Raw genomic sequence first — 18,876 nt, 5'->3', positions numbered from 1 at the left:
CAACAATATGAAAATGAAAGAACAAACCTGTTGTGTGAGTCAGGAGAAAATAGTGACAAGCCATGCACAATCTTCAGCATGTCAACACATTGTCCTTTTAAAATTTTGGTTGTACCAATTGAATTGAGCTGTTGCGTTAAGGTTTTCACAAACAGTTTTCTCAAATATGACTTTATTTCAGTAGAAAATATTTCACACAAAAAATGGTTCTAGTATGAATTTTATTATCAAAAATTAAACAATGATTTTTATTCTGACGTCCAGTATAATACCTTTAAAGGCAGTGGACACTATTGGTAATTGTCAAAGACCAGTCGTCTCACTTGGTGTATCTCAACATATGCATAAAATAACAAACCTGTGAAAATTTGAGCTCAATTGGTCGTCGAAGCTGCGAGATATTAATGAAATAAAAAACACCCTCGTCACACAAATTTGTGTACTTTCAGATACTTGATTTTGAGACCTCAAATTCTAAACCTGAGGTCTCAAAATCAAATTCGTGGAAAACTACGTTACTTCAGAGGGAGCCGATTCTCACGATGTTTTATGCTATCAACAGCTCCCCATTACTCGTCACCAAGTAGGGTTTTATGCGATTAATTATTTTGAGTAATTACCAATAGTGTCCACTGCCTTTTAACAAGAATTGCATACCTAATATGTTTAGATGCGGTTCTTTTAAGGATGTATGCATCAGGGATGGCGTTGTTGGAAAGGGGGTGAATATTTTATTTAAAAAGTCGGCAGCAGACTGCCTTTCTCAATGCTTAGAAAAATATAAGTACAAGAACCACATTAAGTTTTGTTACTTCTAGTTGTACAGATGAGAGGGTTTGCCTCTAACTTTTTATTGACTGGCCAGCAGCACCTGTTGGCCTGTCAATTTATAGTCTGTCTTTTTTTCACGAGTAATAGTTCAAATCAAATAGGGTAGTTTATCAGCACTGAACTAGACAGCAGGACCATTCAGAGAGAATTTTAACTGGTCCTCGGGTGTTTTAACTGGCAACATAATTTGACAAGCAGACTTCTGTTTAGAAATAAAGTGTCTATATGAGGATGATTTAAATGGACCTATACACATACAATGACATACATGATAACTAGGCTTTATAAATCCTTTATTTGCAGGGGATGCTATTGCTAAGTGTTTTTGATGGATTAAAAGTTTTCTTACTTAATAGTGGATGCTTACTCCAGTCAATAGACCTTTATCACGCTATCACTATCTCGGTCATGTTTCCTACTTCCAATAACGGTTAGGAATGCTGACATTCATTGCGCAAACATGGCACCAGACTATTAAGTATTATTTCGTCCAGCCTCAGTTTGGTTACAATGAGTTGGAATGGAGTTAAATCAAGATGTCCACACCGTGATGAAGGTCTATTGTTTCTGCTTTATGATTTCCACAGGCTTCATGTTAGCTTTTGAGGCATCCTTCATTTTATTACTAGACATTGTTGATAATAAAAAATGATAGTAACAGAACTAACAATTTTTGTATCTTAACAAACTGCCTTGATTTTTGTCTTTTGCAGAAAGACTTAGAAAGTTGTACAATATATGAATTAGTCCACGAAGACGACCGACCCAAGATCTTCAAGATTCTGTCTGAGGTGGAGACGAACCAGGGCAATGAGGAGGATCTTGTCGGCAAACGCTTTACATTTCACTGCCAGATGAGACGGGGATCGCTGCTCTCCAAAGATCTCGCTGAGTATGAGCTTGTTAAATTCCATGGCAACTTCACTCTTATCAATAATGAGGAAGGTGAGTGAAGATAGCAGGAGATAATGATAAATATATCAGCTATTGGTACATACCTCAAATAGTTTATGCAATCTGGTTTGTTTGTGGCTGCCCCGCTGTAAATAGGAAGGCTTGGTCCGTTAACAGGGGTCAACCACCAACCCGGTGATTAAAAGGCTGTGAAGATCGGGTTATCACACTGTTATTCCCTAATTGATCTTTGCCTCAAGATTCAAATGCTGAGCAGGTATAGCATGTATGGTATGTTTGAATTACAGGACACTCTTTATAGTACCTTGGAGGGCTTAGAGGTTGCTGTGTACCAGGAACACTTGGGCAAAAAACCCTTCTCTGAGTGATGTGTCCACTAGGTTATTTAATAAATGCTTCATTGTTGGATGGAGTCTTATGTCTGTCAAATTTGTCTAAACTGGTTAAAGGGTCTTAGTACTTTTTGTAGGACACAAAACACAATGTCCACAGATTAACATTAAACTTACATAGTTTGAAGATAATGATGGTAGAAAGCTCCCCTTAAGATGTTACTTGCTGAGGTGCTGTAGTTTTTGAGAAATAAGTAAAACAAGTCACAAAAATAATTTTAGCATGTAAAACTTTCTGGCAGTTGGTGCTACCTGTGGATAGGAGGGTTGACCAACCATGGAATCACCCCTCAGCTTTTTCTATTTTGTGCAATTTTCTTGCAGGCATTCTACCCCTCGATGTGGGGTTAACGCGCTACTGCTTTGTGGCGACAGTTCGTTTACAGACAACTCAACTCAGTCGTGAGATGGCCACGTTCAGTGAGCAACAAAATAAGTTCATGTCACGACACAGTCTAGATTGGAAGTTTCTTTTTCTGGACCATAGGTAGGCAATCCATATCTATCCTTGTGTTGTTGTTTTTATGTTTGTTTTAGATTATCTTCCCAATAAGGGAATTTGGCAAGCAAAGCTAGTCAATCTTTTGACTCAGATGGTGTTATCCAAATGCCTGTAGGCATTGTGTTTATTGATGTTTAAGGTACACACCACCTTCGGTAGGCTTTGAAGTCGTTCAGACACAGTACTAAAGTCGGTTTAACTCATGGTTCAACCAGATCTAGTTCAACTCTGTGTGTCTGAACATTTCCAAAGTGAGAATAGGGTTCAGCCCATAAACAGTAGACTGTCGACCTAGGGGGTTTATCTTTAGACCGCTTTGGCTTTATCTTTTAACACTGTGTGTGGACAGAATAAAAAAGACAACATCCAGTTTAACTCACAACATATGACCCATTGACCTCCGTGAGCATTAACACACGATGACCAATGAACACGACAATAAACCGGATGTAAGAGTAATGGGGTCGCGTCTGCGTTGACCTCTTAAAACCGAAGATAAACAGTATCGGGTTTAACCATGGTTTAACTCCGTGCTGTCTGAACGCGAGGGGAACAACTTTTTACGACCACCTCAAAAGTTAAACTGGTTCAGGTCTAAGTTAGTATGCTGTCTGAACATACATTATGTTGACTACAAAATAGACCCAAGCCTGGCGCTTATGGTCTTCCAGGAGTAGAGTAGAACGATGCCAAAAAAAAACCAAACAATTTTGCCATTTTCAAGCATTTTATGAAACAGTAAGGTCTCATTATTTATCCAAATTTCTGGGTGTGGAGAAACCACCTAATCTGTCAAGTTAAATTTACTTCAAGCTGTATAAAGTTAATTTCTGCACCCAATTCAACTCTGTTTTTTATGTAATACAATTATTCTTGAGTATTTGAGACTATATTTGAGACTATGAATAAAAGTGAGATACCCTGAGGCAATATCTGAGCACCTTTGCTAAAGCTCTTTGGGAATGTGTTGGGAAATTAGGATTGGGATTTCACTTCTAGCGTCACACAAAAAATGAACTTGTGGACGCAACAATGCTAATTAGGCCTGAGCAACTAGTCCCACTAGTGTCAAAGTCATGACCATTGATTGCTATGTCGAGTTGCGACTGCCGCTTTTCAACTTGAATGGCTTCTGACTGGCACCCCGAACAAAGATATTAACAAAATATGGAGACCGCCAACATAGGGCTACTACGGCTGCAGTTGGTTGAGCACCATCACGTTAATCAGGAGGTCGTCAATTCAAGTCCGACTCTAGGACATTTTTCTTTGTTCAACCCCAAATCATTGAAAAATTTACCCGGTCAATTTCCCTTGTGGTTTACACTATTTAATATCTGAAAGAAAAAATTGCATCCCCTGAAGGTGATCTTCTGGCTGCCGCTTCCCAGGTTGGATCATAATTTAGGGAGACTGCCAACATAGACCTTGGGCTGCAGGCGGTTGAGCACGTTAATGTGGAGGTTGTTGGTTTGAGTCCCACTCTAGTATTTTTTTTCTATGTTCAACACCAAATCATTTTAAATTTACCAGTCATTTTCCCTTGTGGTGTATAGTATTTGATGTTTGTGTATAAATTAACTTTTATTATAAAAAAAAAAAAAAGTATTTCTTTGTTTCTTACCACTTTCTGAAAACTTCTTCTCAAATAAGTAAATAATCGAAATAAATTGATATCACAGATGACAAGACTGTTTCTGCCAAGCTATTTTGGTGATCATAATAAAAGCATAAAACATCCATGAATTTGATGTATGTGTATACCCAGTGCATAGAGAATCGATTGAGAATATTCTTTTTCCCAAATTAATGATTTACTACACCATTAAAGTACATGGATCTCCTTTGTTCTTTTGCAGAGGACCTCCGATAATCGGATACTTGCCATTTGAAGTGCTGGGTACATCTGTGTATGATTACTACCATCAAGATGATCTGGAGAAAGTTGCACACTGCCATGAAGCATGTAAGTCAATGACAAATTCTCTGACATTGTCTGTTTTTAAAACTGCTTTAAATAAGGGAATTATGACTGACACAGTTTTTTGATATGCTCAGTGCATGTAGTAGTCTTGGTGCAAGACGTTTCTCGTTTTCCTTTCACACTCAGCGCGCCCAACTCACCAACAGCGCCCGCATCGCCTTTAACGAGAAATGTCTTGCACCAAGACTAGCGCGTAGTATCCAAAAACAACCGGTTATAAACAGCTCCAGCTGGTCATTATCAATTGTTTAAACATCCCCACGTGACGTGCTCTCTACCAATAGGAGAAGAGAAACTGTCTGAGGTATTTATGATTAGTGTCTTAGGGGTTTGGAGGTACAGTCCGAGATTTCTGCATGCCATGGCTGATTATCAAACTCGGTTTAAAGCGAACTAAAGCCACAATTTCTGGAAAGAGAAAAAGTAATCCCAGAACACTATTTATGAAAATGTTTGTTGTCTGTACTTGGTTAAACTAAAGACACTGGACACCTTTGGTAATTGTCAAAGACCAGTCTTCTCACTTAGTGTATCTCAACATGCATAAAACAACAAACCTGTGAAAATTTGAGCTCAATTAGTCGTCGAAGTTGCGGAACAATAATGGAAGAAAAAACACACTTGTTGCAAAAAGTTGTGTTTTCAGATGCTTGATTTCGAGACCTCAAAATCTAATTTTGTTTGTTATTTTATGAATATGTTGGGATACACCAAGTATTTTTTTGTTCTTGGACAATCTACATGTCCAGTGCTTTTAAGTCATGATTTACACACCCAGTTTCATATTTCATTTTGCCAAATTGAAACTAATCACTAACCGATAAATGGTGTTTTCTTGAAAATGTAAACACCTCATTTTATATGCATAACAAAAACTGAATTTGACCTTTAAGCCCCTCTTTAGACTCATGTATGTTGATTTTCCCTCAGGAAGGGGATAAAATCCTCGAGTTAGTCCAGGATATGATGATAATAAATCATTTGCAAATTTATAAGAGTATACAACTTGAAGGTGAAATTAATTTAAATTTAAAAAATCAACTTTTCGTATATTATAGAAAGGTAAACGAGTGTTTGATGATTACATGTAAATGAGTAAAACTCAGTACAAAATTGATCTATTATTTAAAAATTATACAACTTCGATCCGTCTGGTGCTGGGCAAAAATGCTAACTTTCTAGAAAAACCCCTTAAGGGCCCTGGGATTGTAAACATCACCATGCCGTCATACAGCGGGCTCCACCCTAAGAATACAATGGAATATGCATACAACTAAGACAAACCACCTTCATCCAGTCAGTAATGTTGGTTTTCGGTGGCACAGACCCAGTTTTTAAAGGGACACACCGGCCGAATTGGGCTGTTTGGGCTACAAAATAGACTAAGATACATGTATGACTTCAACGGTCTTACAGGAATGAAGAAGAACGGTCCTTAAAAAAAATCATCAAATTTAGCCGTTTTTGAGCATTTTAAGACAAAAACGCAGGTCGCGTGATTGTTCTAACCAAAAAGTGGTACAAACAATCACGTGACCTTCCGGGCTAGTTTTACTTTCAGCCGTCTAAAAGTAACTTACTTTTTTACAAAATTATTTACGAATAATTGACGAAAAAGATCATGTATTCAAATTATCGCTACAAAATGTAAATAATGGTGAAAAATCTAACGTGAGATTCACATTCAAAGAGTCCGTGTAACGGAAGCTTGTTATATGGCCGCTTTGTTTTTTAAAATCATTTTTCGCTAAATACGTGACATTTTGATGATTTTTTTTACAGCAACCATCTTTAAAAACATTATTTATGATTCTACACCCCTACATTGCGTAAACGGTGAGCCGGTGTGTCCCTTTAATATAATTTTTCATTTTTATGGGTTTTGCTGGGAACCATGCAAGGCACTGTCAACAGTCATGACTGGGATTCGAACGCACACCCAAGATGAATTTGGGAATGTTCACACAAGTAGCTAATTTCACTTCTTACTTCGCCGCTAATTAGGGACCATTGCCTACAAGCTTTGCTTCTTAAATGGATCCCTCCGCAGTGTCAACATTGTTATGCATCTATTTCTTCAAACCTATGTTGTTAAACAATTATTTTTCATTGTTGTAATAGTTTCTTGTGACTGCTGTTTGATATTGTTTTTTTTGTTTTGTTTTTTTGTCTTTTGATACTGTGGAAATAAAATGAACCTTGAACCTTGAACCTTGAACCTTGAACCTTGAATATAAGTTATCACACGGGTGTGATAACATGTATTTATCTTCAAGCAAACTTGGTGCGTGAAATAGAACACACAAGACGCAGGTAGTGATATTAGCCGTGCAATATAGGTTTTTATCACCACTCCATTCTACCAATCTAATTGGAGGATTAGCGCAGACTTGAAGATAAACTTAAATAATGGGGTTCGCTTGGCAAAACGACTTAGCAAAAAAGTACCTTGCGTTTACACGAGGCATGGTCGAAGTTAGCCAGCAGCCAATACATGTAGTTTTCTCTGGGCACAAGAAGTAGCTGATATACATGTAGTGTACCGTATTTTTTTCAAAGTTGCCTATGAATGGGAAGGAGGTTATTCACCTCACCTGGCTTCCAAGGAAGTTTTCCCACAGTGACTGTCTTTGTACCATGTGTAAATGAAACGTGTAAATGTGTGAACATGTCTTTGTTTTAATCTCACCATTGTAATGCATATCTGTTAAACCTTTCTTTATTGGCTGGTGGCATGGGGTTTTGGTGAGCCCCCATGCTACGCTTTGTTTCACCAATACAAAGACGGACATAAGGTATTACATATCATGCTGTTATGTATTTCTCTTTTTTCAAAGGGGATTAGTGTGTAATCCCAATACTAGACCTGCCCTTTTTGTTTGTAAAAATATGGCATTCAAGAAAGGACAGGCTGCCACCTATGTTTATCATTACAATGTTTCGTTCAATTGGAGGAAAGTCTAAGCAGTCGGAGACTCCAGCATACCAAGACAGATTATTATAGCCTTTGCTTCGGCCTAGGTTCTTGCTATTCATGGTAGATGCATACACACATTTTCTCACATGTGGACATCAAATCCCGGTGTTTATTATTAAAACCTATATAAAAATTGTCTTTCCATTGTCAAGTTGTGGTTTCATTGTAACAGTGATATTTTAAAAGGTAAATGATTACTCTGGAAACTCAAAAATGTTTAAAAAAGAAAACAGAGAGGCACGGTTATGTTTTGGAATACCAACACAAAGGATTCGAACTGCCTCTAGCTGCCGGGCAACCTCGGTAGTCTAGTTGGTAAGGCACTGCTCTAGAATTGCAAGGGTCGTGGGTTCGAATCCCACCCAAGTAACATGCCTGTGATATTTTTTCACAGGACTCGGGGAAAGTACTGAGTATACAGTGCTAACACACATCGGTGTATGGGTAAAAACCAAAATTAATATTCTTTATCCCCGATGCAAATTTAACATCTAATACACCACAAAGTGGTTAACCTGACAGTGGTTAACCATGCTTAGTACCTTAGTAGTTACAGCTGTAGCTGAAAGGGTCACCTACAAATATTAGTATCCGTATACAAAAACAAACAAACTAACAAACAAACAAACAAACAAACAAACAAACAAACAAACAAACAAACAAACAAACAAACAAACAAGCTCTCTGAAGGATAAAGTAGAATATAAAAAAGGAAATGAAAATGCAATGGTGATTGGTGATGCTGTTCTTGACTTCAACATTGTATTATTGTGACAGTATTTGGAACAATTCATATTTATTTTTATCAAATCTTTTCTTTCTCTCTTTGATCAATAGTCATGAATCTCTTGAAAATGAAATTCATAGAAAGTTCAATTGAAAAAGTGAACAGAATGGAGAAAAGCAATTTAAATGCACACATTATGCATTTGACAAAATTCTATTACAATAGTCTGATTGGTATGCATGACATACTGACCGTACTCTCACCAGTCCGGTCAAGCCTGTGTGCATTCTCCACGCTTGTTTTATAACCTGTAAATAAATCAAATTTATGACAAGGAGATATGTCTGAATGGCTTTTGCTACAGAGATACAGAGAGTGTAGAAATATAACAAAACATTTTATACAGGGATGAGATTGTTCAGTCTTTTTATGTCAGCCTGGTGAAGAAAGTCAGACAATATTTTTTTCCACAAATAAAGAAATTCTGCTCATTTGTCTACTTTTCTGGAGCTTTGGATACTGTTTTCAAAGGCTCCTTGGAATCTATAACCCCAGGGTTTACCAAACAGTAGAAATGCCAACATTTCAACATACCTTTGAATCCAAGTTTCAGACTTTTTCGTTAGTAATGAATCTCACCCCTGTTTATATGACTGTCGAGTTTTTTTATTTCTATGGATATCTCCTTAACTTCAAGTAAAACATCCAGATCTTAGAAAAATACATGATAAATGAAAATAAATTAGGTTTGATGGAAACCTCAATATTCTGGGAGACTAGTCACAAATAAGATTCATCACTTGGAATTAGGGTAGAAAAGATCTCTCCTGGCAAATTTGTACTTGTATTTTCAGCATCTATGATTGGCCTCTGGTAATACTGTTTCCTGTTTGATTGAAAAAAAATCCTCTTGAAGATTTGTTAATCTGAATTCCAAATTGTCTCCAACAGTAAATCTGTTTGTTTCTCCTCTTGAGTACGTCATCCATCAATTCTTTAAAAAAAAAATTTAAAAAAGAGAGAGAAAATAACCCTCTTGAATTAACCGGTCCTTCGGTGCTTATGCTCCAAAATCCACGTCTTGAAATTTGAAAAAATCTACATTTCAAATTACTTGTCTACCTTAATGCAGTGGTCGAAACAGCAGGGAGCACAGGAATAAGGTCATTCTACTTGTAAAGGGGGAAAAAGAAGACGTGATAATGTATTCAGGATGAAGATACATAACTACCCCCATGGGTTTTATCTATCACCCACCAAAATACTTGTTGTTTAAAACACTCCTTCTCATCTCACCCCTCGCGTTAACATTTCATTTTTTCATGGTGACAGTGATCCAAATCAGCGAGGGGATATCGTGCTACTATCGTTTCTTGACCAAGGGACAGGAGTGGATCTGGCTGCAGACACGTAATTACATCACGTACAACCAATGGAACTGCAAGCCAGAATTCATCGTATGCATGCATCAAGTGGTCAAGTATGTATCAATTTTAGCCACTTTGAGATGTGGTGGATGCATTGACAGGGGAAGGGCACTGTTTGGTTTGGGTAAATATGTTTGCATGTAAAGCAAATACTTTAATTCAGCCTCTGGACGCGGACATATTTTTAACTGTTAATAAACCATTTCAGATAAAAAATTTAAAAACAAGAACTGAACAGTGCAGTACTAAAGTGTCCACCATGTCTCATCCAGGTCAAATTGAACTTATTTATTAGATATATTGCCTTTTAAAATTTTGGTTTCCATGTCGATGGTGTTATGAAGGTACATTGACTGCAGCCATAACAAAAATAAATTGTGTGTTAAGTTTTTTTTAAATTTGATATGTTGAGATTAAGCATTGAGAGACTGATCAAGTTTAAACAAAAGATAGGGATTTGGGTGTTAAATAGCAGATGTTGTTCGGTTTTACTATATAAAATGTCTCATCTTAAAAGCCTTTACATTGTGCTAGGAGTATTTCATGTTACATGAGACCTTTCTGCACCCCTTGATTAGAGGTCATAAGAAGGCTGCTCAATGGCCATTTGCCAATCATGTGCACTTTCTGCAATTGTTTCATCATTGTTTTACCTCAAATAGGGCTCAAATTTGGGGGGATTTTTAAAATGGTATACTGGCTTGGAATTTTTATTTTTTTTTTCGTTTTTACAAGACCAGAGTTTAAATGAGCAGAAACTTCCTATTACAGTTAAGCATGCATTCTCAAACTGTTTTTTTTTTAAACAAGCAATAAGACATTATGTATAAGAATATTTTGTCTTCCTGTGTATTAAGTACACTTCATTACTCAGTAGAATTGAAAGATATTTTGTCATACTCAAAGTCAAGATTTTAACCTAATTTGTTTGTGATTAGAGTGAGGCATTGAAAAATACAAGACCCATGGACTTGTCCAGTTATGAATTTACTGGCTCGACACTAAAACTATTGGGATCGGACTTGTGGTCCAGTATAAAATCTGAGCTCTGCTCTAAGGTGCAAGTTGTAATAGTGGAATGATAATGATCTGAAACACAAAATCAATGTGTCTAACGGCCAAGTTTTGTAATAAGTACTAAGGTTTTAACCCAGTTTTGGACAAAGGTCACACGTTGCACACTTGAAAACATACAATTGACCCTTTTACAGAATCAATTTTTCATTAAGTTCGTCGAGGTCCAACATGTCTTTTTGAAAATTTAATGGACAGTTATGCGACTTTGGCGGCTATGAGTTCTGTTTTTTTCATAATGAATTTGAGGAAATATGCTTTCAACCGCTGTGCTAACACAATGGTTGGGGAAAATTGTATGATTTCAAGGTAGTATCCAAACTGGGTCACAACCTTGTTACACTTACACAACAAGAATGTATTACTAATGAATGTGCATCATCATCATCAGTCGGCTGCGCTGAACAGCAGGCGGACACAAGGTTTCCCCATTCTATCCTGTCTTGTGCTAGTTACCAAACCTCCAGCTGGTAGAGCAGATCATCCTGTGACACTAATCTTGCGATGTACTCTGCGTAAAGTGGCCGTTTATGATCTTTTCTGTGCCGGCCATAAGATGGGGAGTAGAGAACATAGATATAGAGGGACTTATTAACAGGTTTCCGTAAGATGAGTCCAACCCATTTGAGTTTGCCGTTTTTTGGATGGTTTGTATTAATGCACTTTGCTGGCTGATGTTGTACAGCTTGGTAGTGAGTGGCAATCATGTCAAGACGTTTTTTACCAAGTATGATATGAAGACAGTTTGTGTGATACATGTAGCTGTTGAGACATGCAGCGAGGTGCTTGCTAAGGGTTCATTTCTCGCAGTAGGCAAGGCTGTCTTCCATACTGTTTCTAGTTTCCAGAGATCCTCTCATTCAACAGATCTATGTTGCAGACGTCACTCTCTGATGATGCCATCATTGACCCCAAATGATATATGCATGTCTGATGACTTCTCCATTGAGTGTTAGGTACATGGTTGAGTAGTCATCAGTTCGGTTGTCCCGGTGTGTACCTCAATCATGACTCGTCTGGCAGTTTCTGACACATCTTGATGTTGCGATCTCGCACCGTCTAGGGTTATTTCACAGATGGCACTGTCATCTGCATATTTGAAGTCACTCAGAATCTTAGCTGGTCCTCTATTTTGTTTATAAATAGGTTACAAACAAGCTAAAATATATTTTAAATTAATATAGAAAAATGATTATTTGAGAACAATGTGAAACTGCAAATTGTTGGTTTTTTTTGCATAGAAATCTGTTCTGTCTTTAATAAGTAGCAGGCTGAGTGGGGGGGGGGAGATATAGAGAGGCAAGTGTACCTCCTGAAAATAAATTCATTGCTCCCCTCCCCCTTTCAAAAAATGTTTCTTTTTATGTAATATTTTTATGTTTATTTAGATTAGTCTTTGTTCTTTTATGTGCGAGACTATATCCCTTACATTTCGGTTTTTACATGTCCCATACATTACAGCTATGCTGAAGTTCGCAATGATGTCAACACATCTCTGAACCTTACCGAGGACTCGAGAGTAGCCGCGGACAAGTCTGACAGCGGGGCGACAATGGACTCCCACACCAGCACTTCTGATACTTGTATGTCGGCATCCATTTCACCAGCATCCTCGATCGATGGAGAACACTTCCCTAAAAAGCACAAGAAGACCAAGACGTCTTCAGATGGTTTTCACAACAGTAAGATAATTATTCATTCTATTGCAGAGAATATGTTGCGTTTTATAACCTTTACAAGTGCATTTCAAAACACAAGCACTGAACAAAAGACATGTGCCCAATTTCATAGAGCTGCTTAAGCAGAAAATATTGCTCGACATATTTCTGCTAAGCAGAAATGAGTACAGTACCAGTCACAAATTGTAAATGTAACATGGTAATTTGGCTTGAAACCCTACTCTGGTAAGCATGATTTTGTTGTGCGTAGCTGCCTCTTTGAGTTTGAAAAGTTGTCTCAGAAAACAACAATCACCGTTAAATACAAGCTCCTCATCATTCAATTAACAGGTGGAAGCAGCGTTGAGGTAATCCGCAAGTCTAGCCAGCCAGCACATAAACCTTCATCCCACCAACCTACCGTCCAATCTCACCAGCCAAACCCACCGAGGCCCCACTACCTTCCACCCCCACTTCAGTCCAACATCAGCAGTCCCAAAAGCACCTGTACAGGTTAGTCAAGCTTGGCTTTTAACCACTTCACACAATCGGATGGCATCATGTAGATGCAAGTATTATTATTATTCTTTTAGGCGTACGGTGGATGTTTTTTTTTACCCCAGGAACAACCAGGATCTTCCATCACATTTTGCTGACATTCGAACGGTTGAAGTTTTTCGTGCGCCAAATGCAAGAAAAACACTAAGTTTTTTATGCAACAATAAATGCAAGGCAGGTCGATTAGCAAGAGAGTAAATTTCCTCTATTGGTGAAATAACCTGATAGCATACAAAACCGGTTACAACTGTCTTTTGACCCAAGACTTTATGTGTCTGCGCATACTCGGGAAGCGCGGTTGGTCCCACATTGTTGGTGTACACTCTTAAATCATCTACAGCACTGTCGAAAAATAAAACTGCGACTGGGGTCTAAAAAAAATTCACTTTATTCTACCTTTACAAAAAAACATACACACATACACACTTGCCATTCACTCGCTTCTAATTATATTTAAAAAACCCCCCTCCTATTTTTTTTATCATCACCCATTCCCATGCCTGAAAGACTGAATGTGTCACATTTTTAAAAAGTGATGTCATTATCACAAACATGTGCTTGGAGCCTGAAGTTCAATTCAATTCAATTCAAAAATGGTTTATTAAAACATGTCTCGCAGTTAAAAAACTGAATTGCACATGTCAACATCATGTTAAAAAAATTACATCAAATAGAAATTAACAAAGAAAAGGAGTATAAACAAGACATTATTACTATATACATTGTCAAAAATATGTTGGTAAAAACCCAGTATGCACATTAATTATATATACACACATAATTGTATTTAAAGGCATTTAAAAGACTGACGATTTGAGGAATTGAATTAATCTGACAGTTTCTTTGGGGAGGTAGCCAATTTCTACACATGTGATGGGATTTGATTGAAAGAGCAAAATCGCTACACAGTTTGTTTCTACGATTTTCAAGGGTTTCAAGTATGCACACACTTAAAGCATCCCGTTAAGTAGAATAGTTCTTTCCAAAAATTATTTGACACACCCTTTTTTGAACACGTTCCAATTTGTTCACCTGCTCTTTAGTAAGATTACCATTGAATAAAGGAACACAGTTGTCTAAAACAGGTCTAACATAACCCTTGTAAATTGCCAATAGATCATTCACAGGTAGATTATGGGAACGTAAACAACGCAACATGTACAACTTTCTGTTTTTGATTATCTCATTGACATGGCTGTCCCACTTTAAATCGTCTTGAATAATCACTCCCAATACTTTAACATGTTGCACATTTTCTAATTGAGTGTCATTAATGCACTTGAGTTGTGAACCAAGTGTGCAGTAATTGGTAAGCATCTGATGCTTTGCTTTAACAACAAGATTCGTTCCTTTTTTGGACAGACACAAGTAGCCACCTGTATTCAGATCAAGAAGTTTTTCAAAGTTCTTCCTCGAACATCAGTGTGCAGCCAGCTCATGACTTCAACAAAAACCACTTACAGGTAAGAGCTAAGGACAACTTAAAGCCATTGGACCCTTTAGGTAAACAGTGTTATCCAAAGCCCACACTTTGTGTACCACAACTTCTATATCAAAAAACAAACCTCTGAAAATTTAGGCTCAATCGGTCATCGGAGTCGGGAGAAAACAACGGAAAAACCCACCCTTGTTTCCGCGCGTTTCGCCGTGTCATGACATGTGTTTACAATAAATCTGTAATTCTCGTTAACGAGAATTTATATTGTTTTGCTGTTTTCTCAAAAAGTAAAGCATTTCATGGAATAATATTTAAAGAGAAGTCTTTCACCATTGCCTTCTGTAAACCCTGTAAGTTATTTGTAAATCTGTGAACTTTTTTTTTTTCCTGAACCGAAAGGGTCCAATGGCTTTAAATCATTTACCCAGTCAATTTGTCTTCTGGTTTAAGTGCTGGAGTAACCCAAGGAATTGCACTAGTTAGGTTCCACTAGTTACTTATACCCCAGTTAGCCAAACGGCCTGATTGGTATGGGGAAGGGTGTTGGGATACCTCAGAACCTAGCAACGGTTGTCAGCAAGCTACTTGAAGCCTGCTACAAACTACAGATGGCTCCACTTTATCAGATGGTTCTCTCTCTCTATCTCCAGTCGACCAAGGTCGTAACCATGTTGAGATTTACACATTCTTGTCTATCCTTCATTGTTTGGAAGATCAGCTGGAAGCGCCCTGATGTCCCTAGCAGCTACATCTGTATAACTGAGCTTTTGTCTTCCCGTGTTAGATCAGATCAGACGGTTAGATCAGGGTAACAGCCGTGCAAAACAAATTGACTTGATCCCCAAGGCATCCACCATCCAACCTTCCCACTTTACCCCATCCCACTAAATAATCCTGTGCGCACCTTTGTGCTTGCTTTGCGATGAGTGTAGCTGTGTTTGTTTCAATCACTTTATATAACCTCTCTCTTAAGCCAAGTGGTTCAAGTGGTTTTGATAATACTTGTCATTTATTCTTAACAGCGGCAGCAGCAACAACAACAACAGCAACAACAACAACAACAGCAACAACAACATCAACAACAACAACAGCAACAACAACAACAGCAGCAACAACAACAGCAGCAGAATTCCTTAGCACCTGAGCTGGTCATGATCCAGATAAAGCTACAAGAGCAGCTTGTACAACGGCATCAGAAACTTCAAGATGCTATTGTGCAGCAGCAGAAAGAGCTGCAGCAGGTGCAGCAGCAGTTGCTTGTGGCGCAGCAGTTTCTTATACAGAGCAATCCATTCCTGCAAAGTATTATGCAGCAAACGGTTCCAAAACCAGGTAATTTAGTATATTTGATTTTTTCCTTACAGGTTTTCAATCACTCATAACCTCATTTTTAACACACAGCTTCCCCTCAGAGTTCATAAGGTCATGTTTTTTCTTCTGAAATGCAACAAAGCTTTCTTCTCCCATTGTGTGGACTTGTTCTCGGTTTCATTGGGTATCAATCCTCACACACTGTTGTGGATCCTGTATTATCGAGGTCTTTGATCTTTTCTCCAATTGTTTGCATGTGTTTTAAGCATCTCCCCCATTACTTGTTTACACAAAAGCAAAATCGGTGTCAGTGGCTAGACACATTCATACACAGTTCCTGAAACTATGTACTACAATTTACAAGGCACATGTGTGGATTCACGACAAATTTTTGGTTCTACTTTCTGAAATAAGTCACACGGAAAGCCAAACTGTTTCTGAAGTATGAAATATTAAGAACCTGTTGATATTTGTTTTCAAATACAAAAAAAGTTTCGTTTGAACTATTATTTGTAAACAAGTTTTTTATTTTATTGTACTAATTGCAATGAAAGGGTACTTGCATTGTTGTGTCTGTACATCTCATTGTGTCAAAAGACTGGTCGAAGAACAGAGTGGCCAACTCCAATGCAACTCCTATTGGGCTGTGTAGTGGAGTCAGTTTGTGTGAAATGGGTGTGGCTTACACTTATGAACAGGATAGGCCCCCTTGGTTTGTTTGAAATGAGTACATAATTATGAGGCATGTTTGAGTAAAAAACGATGATGATGTACATTTAAAAATTTACTTGCAATAACTTTGTGAGCAGAGATGAATCATCCGATGGACGAAAACATCTTAGATCAAATACTGAATCTTCAGTCGATGGACTCAGGTTTGTAGGCATGCCGTCTCCTGCTGCATCTTTCAGCTTGCACAGTACTATCGACAATGCACCTACACACACACATACACACACACAAAACATAGTTATATAATTTCTGTACATGTATTACTTGCCATTCACTTGCTTTTAACTATATTTAAAGATCCCACTCCTATGTTTTGAAAACTTTATTCCCGTGTTTGAAAGTGCCATTCCTACATTTAAAAAGTGTATTCCTATATTGTTACACAAACACGCTCTCCATGCTAAGTATATAACAGGCGTCACTGGCATCTTTTTTTTATTTCTTTAAAATATCAAGCCATGTAGCCAAGGAGGCTACATGTATAAGGCTGCTTTACCCTCCACTAGGCCCGTAACCTGGGCCCAATTTCATAGCGCTGCTTAACAGTGGCAAATTTGCATGCTTACTGTAGCAGAAAAATTTGCAACGGTACAGGCGTACAAATGTATTTCACAGGTTAGCAGAAAAATTAGGTGGCCATATTGGGCGTTCACAGGGGATTTGCATTGTGACATCATTTATTTTCATGCAGTAAGCACCGGAAGGTTAACTTGCCTTTTCGTGTGCCTACAGTCAGCAGCGCTATGAAATGGAAATCGCGCAGTTAGCATGAAAATATGAAATTGGGCCCTGCTATTGGCGCAGGACCCATTTGTTTTGCAATTTTTTCCATTCTCTGAAAAATAAAAAACAGACAAAGAGAGTGGGAAATGTAGTAGCCTGATTTATTTTGTTACACATGTGGCATGAAGATACAATGTTGCTTCATGTAGGTAAAAAGTAAATAGTGTCTCTTGTCAAAATCTGTCTTGGGATCTAGGTCATCATGTTACAATGTAATGCAGAGCTCCAAACTCTGACAGACTCTGCAGAGAGTTCCCTGAAAATTAACTTAATTTTTCCATGTTGGCTGTTTGTATACATGTATAATTATATATTTTTGTATTCATCCCTGATCTCCCTGATTATGAAATCGTTTCCCTCAATAGATTGAACGACTAACTATCTCTCTCCGATTGCTGTAAAAAAACACCCTCATTGCAAGATGCAAAAAAAAGATGCAAATGTTGCCAGGTCTTAACTTATGTTATCAAGTAATATTACTGGGTGAAGTTTATACTAAGACAAATTTATTCGGGCAGAATTTGATTCCTCTGCCTTGACAGCTCAGTAGGGTACAGCGCTGATATGTTAATCCGGAGTTTGCACCGGTTCACAGCTCCTTCAGCAATTTATTTCTTTGTTCAATAAAAAAAAGTTTGAGTTTACCTAGTCAGTTTCCCTTGTGGTTTAGGTTACTTGAGATTTGAAATAAAAAGTTGCCTTGTCTTAAGGGGATATCTGTCCTTCTGCTTCCTAGGTTGTATTGTAAACTTAGGTATGATCCCTGGCTATACGGTAGTTATAGGTTGAATGGCATTTTAATGGTACCCCTTTACCCCACTGAGAACGATATTATCGACAAAAAAGGGAGACCGCCAACATAAGGACTAGGTGGCTCAGTTGGGAGAGTGCGGGCACTTTAATCTGAAGGTCACAGGTTAAAGTTACGCCTTAGGAAATTGTTTGTTGCTTTACCTAAGTTTAATGTCATGTAACAAAACTGTAATACATGTAAAGGAAACATTATGACTCGTTTTAAGAATATTTGAAATCCTTTGGCCCAATTTCACAGAAACCACCATGGCTGTTTCCCAACCAGCCATTGCCAGCACAAGTTCTGTCCGAGCTACGACTGAGGAACCTGGTCTAGTCACGGACCCATCCTCTGCATCACGTCTGAAGATGCCAAATACAGGGGCCATGGCTGCAGCCGCATTCTTCCCACACATGTTGCAGGCTTCAGTAAGTGGAAATGCATTTATGCTCATGTATTTGTTTCTGCTGATTGAAGGCAGTTGTTAATTTTTAGTGCAGATTCTACTGATGTCTTATTAATTACTTTCTTTAAGGAACATTACAGAATTGGTTTTGCTAACAAAACAGTTGCTGGCAGTGTAAGCACTTTATGTAATCACCATATACATAAACTGACAAACCTGTAGAAGTTTGAGATCGATCGGCCATCTGGGTCACAAGAAAATAGTGAAAAACCAACTACACATTTTGCATGACATTGATGCAATCAAAAAATGAATAAAACGCTCACCGAGCGATAAACTCCAAACGCAAAGTTAAATTATTTATTTCC

The 18,876-nt window shown here is 37.9% G+C and overlaps 1 protein-coding gene across 3 annotated transcripts in view; it reads left to right on the top strand.

Annotated features, from left to right (window-relative positions):
* Window positions 1-18,876, top strand: part of LOC139935677 (uncharacterized) — a 55,870-nt gene that overhangs the window by 30,771 nt on the left and 6,223 nt on the right. For all 3 annotated transcript variants that reach the window (XM_071930197.1, XM_071930198.1, XM_071930199.1), the window contains exons 6-14: window positions 1,545-1,776; window positions 2,463-2,625; window positions 4,500-4,606; window positions 9,661-9,808; window positions 12,291-12,511; window positions 12,839-13,000; window positions 14,408-14,508; window positions 15,506-15,815; window positions 18,361-18,530. In XM_071930197.1, the coding sequence (XP_071786298.1) occupies window positions 1,545-1,776; window positions 2,463-2,625; window positions 4,500-4,606; window positions 9,661-9,808; window positions 12,291-12,511; window positions 12,839-13,000; window positions 14,408-14,508; window positions 15,506-15,815; window positions 18,361-18,530 (1,614 nt within the window). The remainder of the gene's footprint in view (window positions 1-1,544; window positions 1,777-2,462; window positions 2,626-4,499; window positions 4,607-9,660; window positions 9,809-12,290; window positions 12,512-12,838; window positions 13,001-14,407; window positions 14,509-15,505; window positions 15,816-18,360; window positions 18,531-18,876) is intronic.

Source organism: Asterias amurensis, chromosome 4, assembly GCF_032118995.1.
Source record: "Asterias amurensis chromosome 4, ASM3211899v1".
Lineage (NCBI taxonomy): Eukaryota > Metazoa > Echinodermata > Asteroidea > Forcipulatida > Asteriidae > Asterias > Asterias amurensis.
This window is presented reverse-complemented; position numbering and strand designations above follow the sequence as displayed.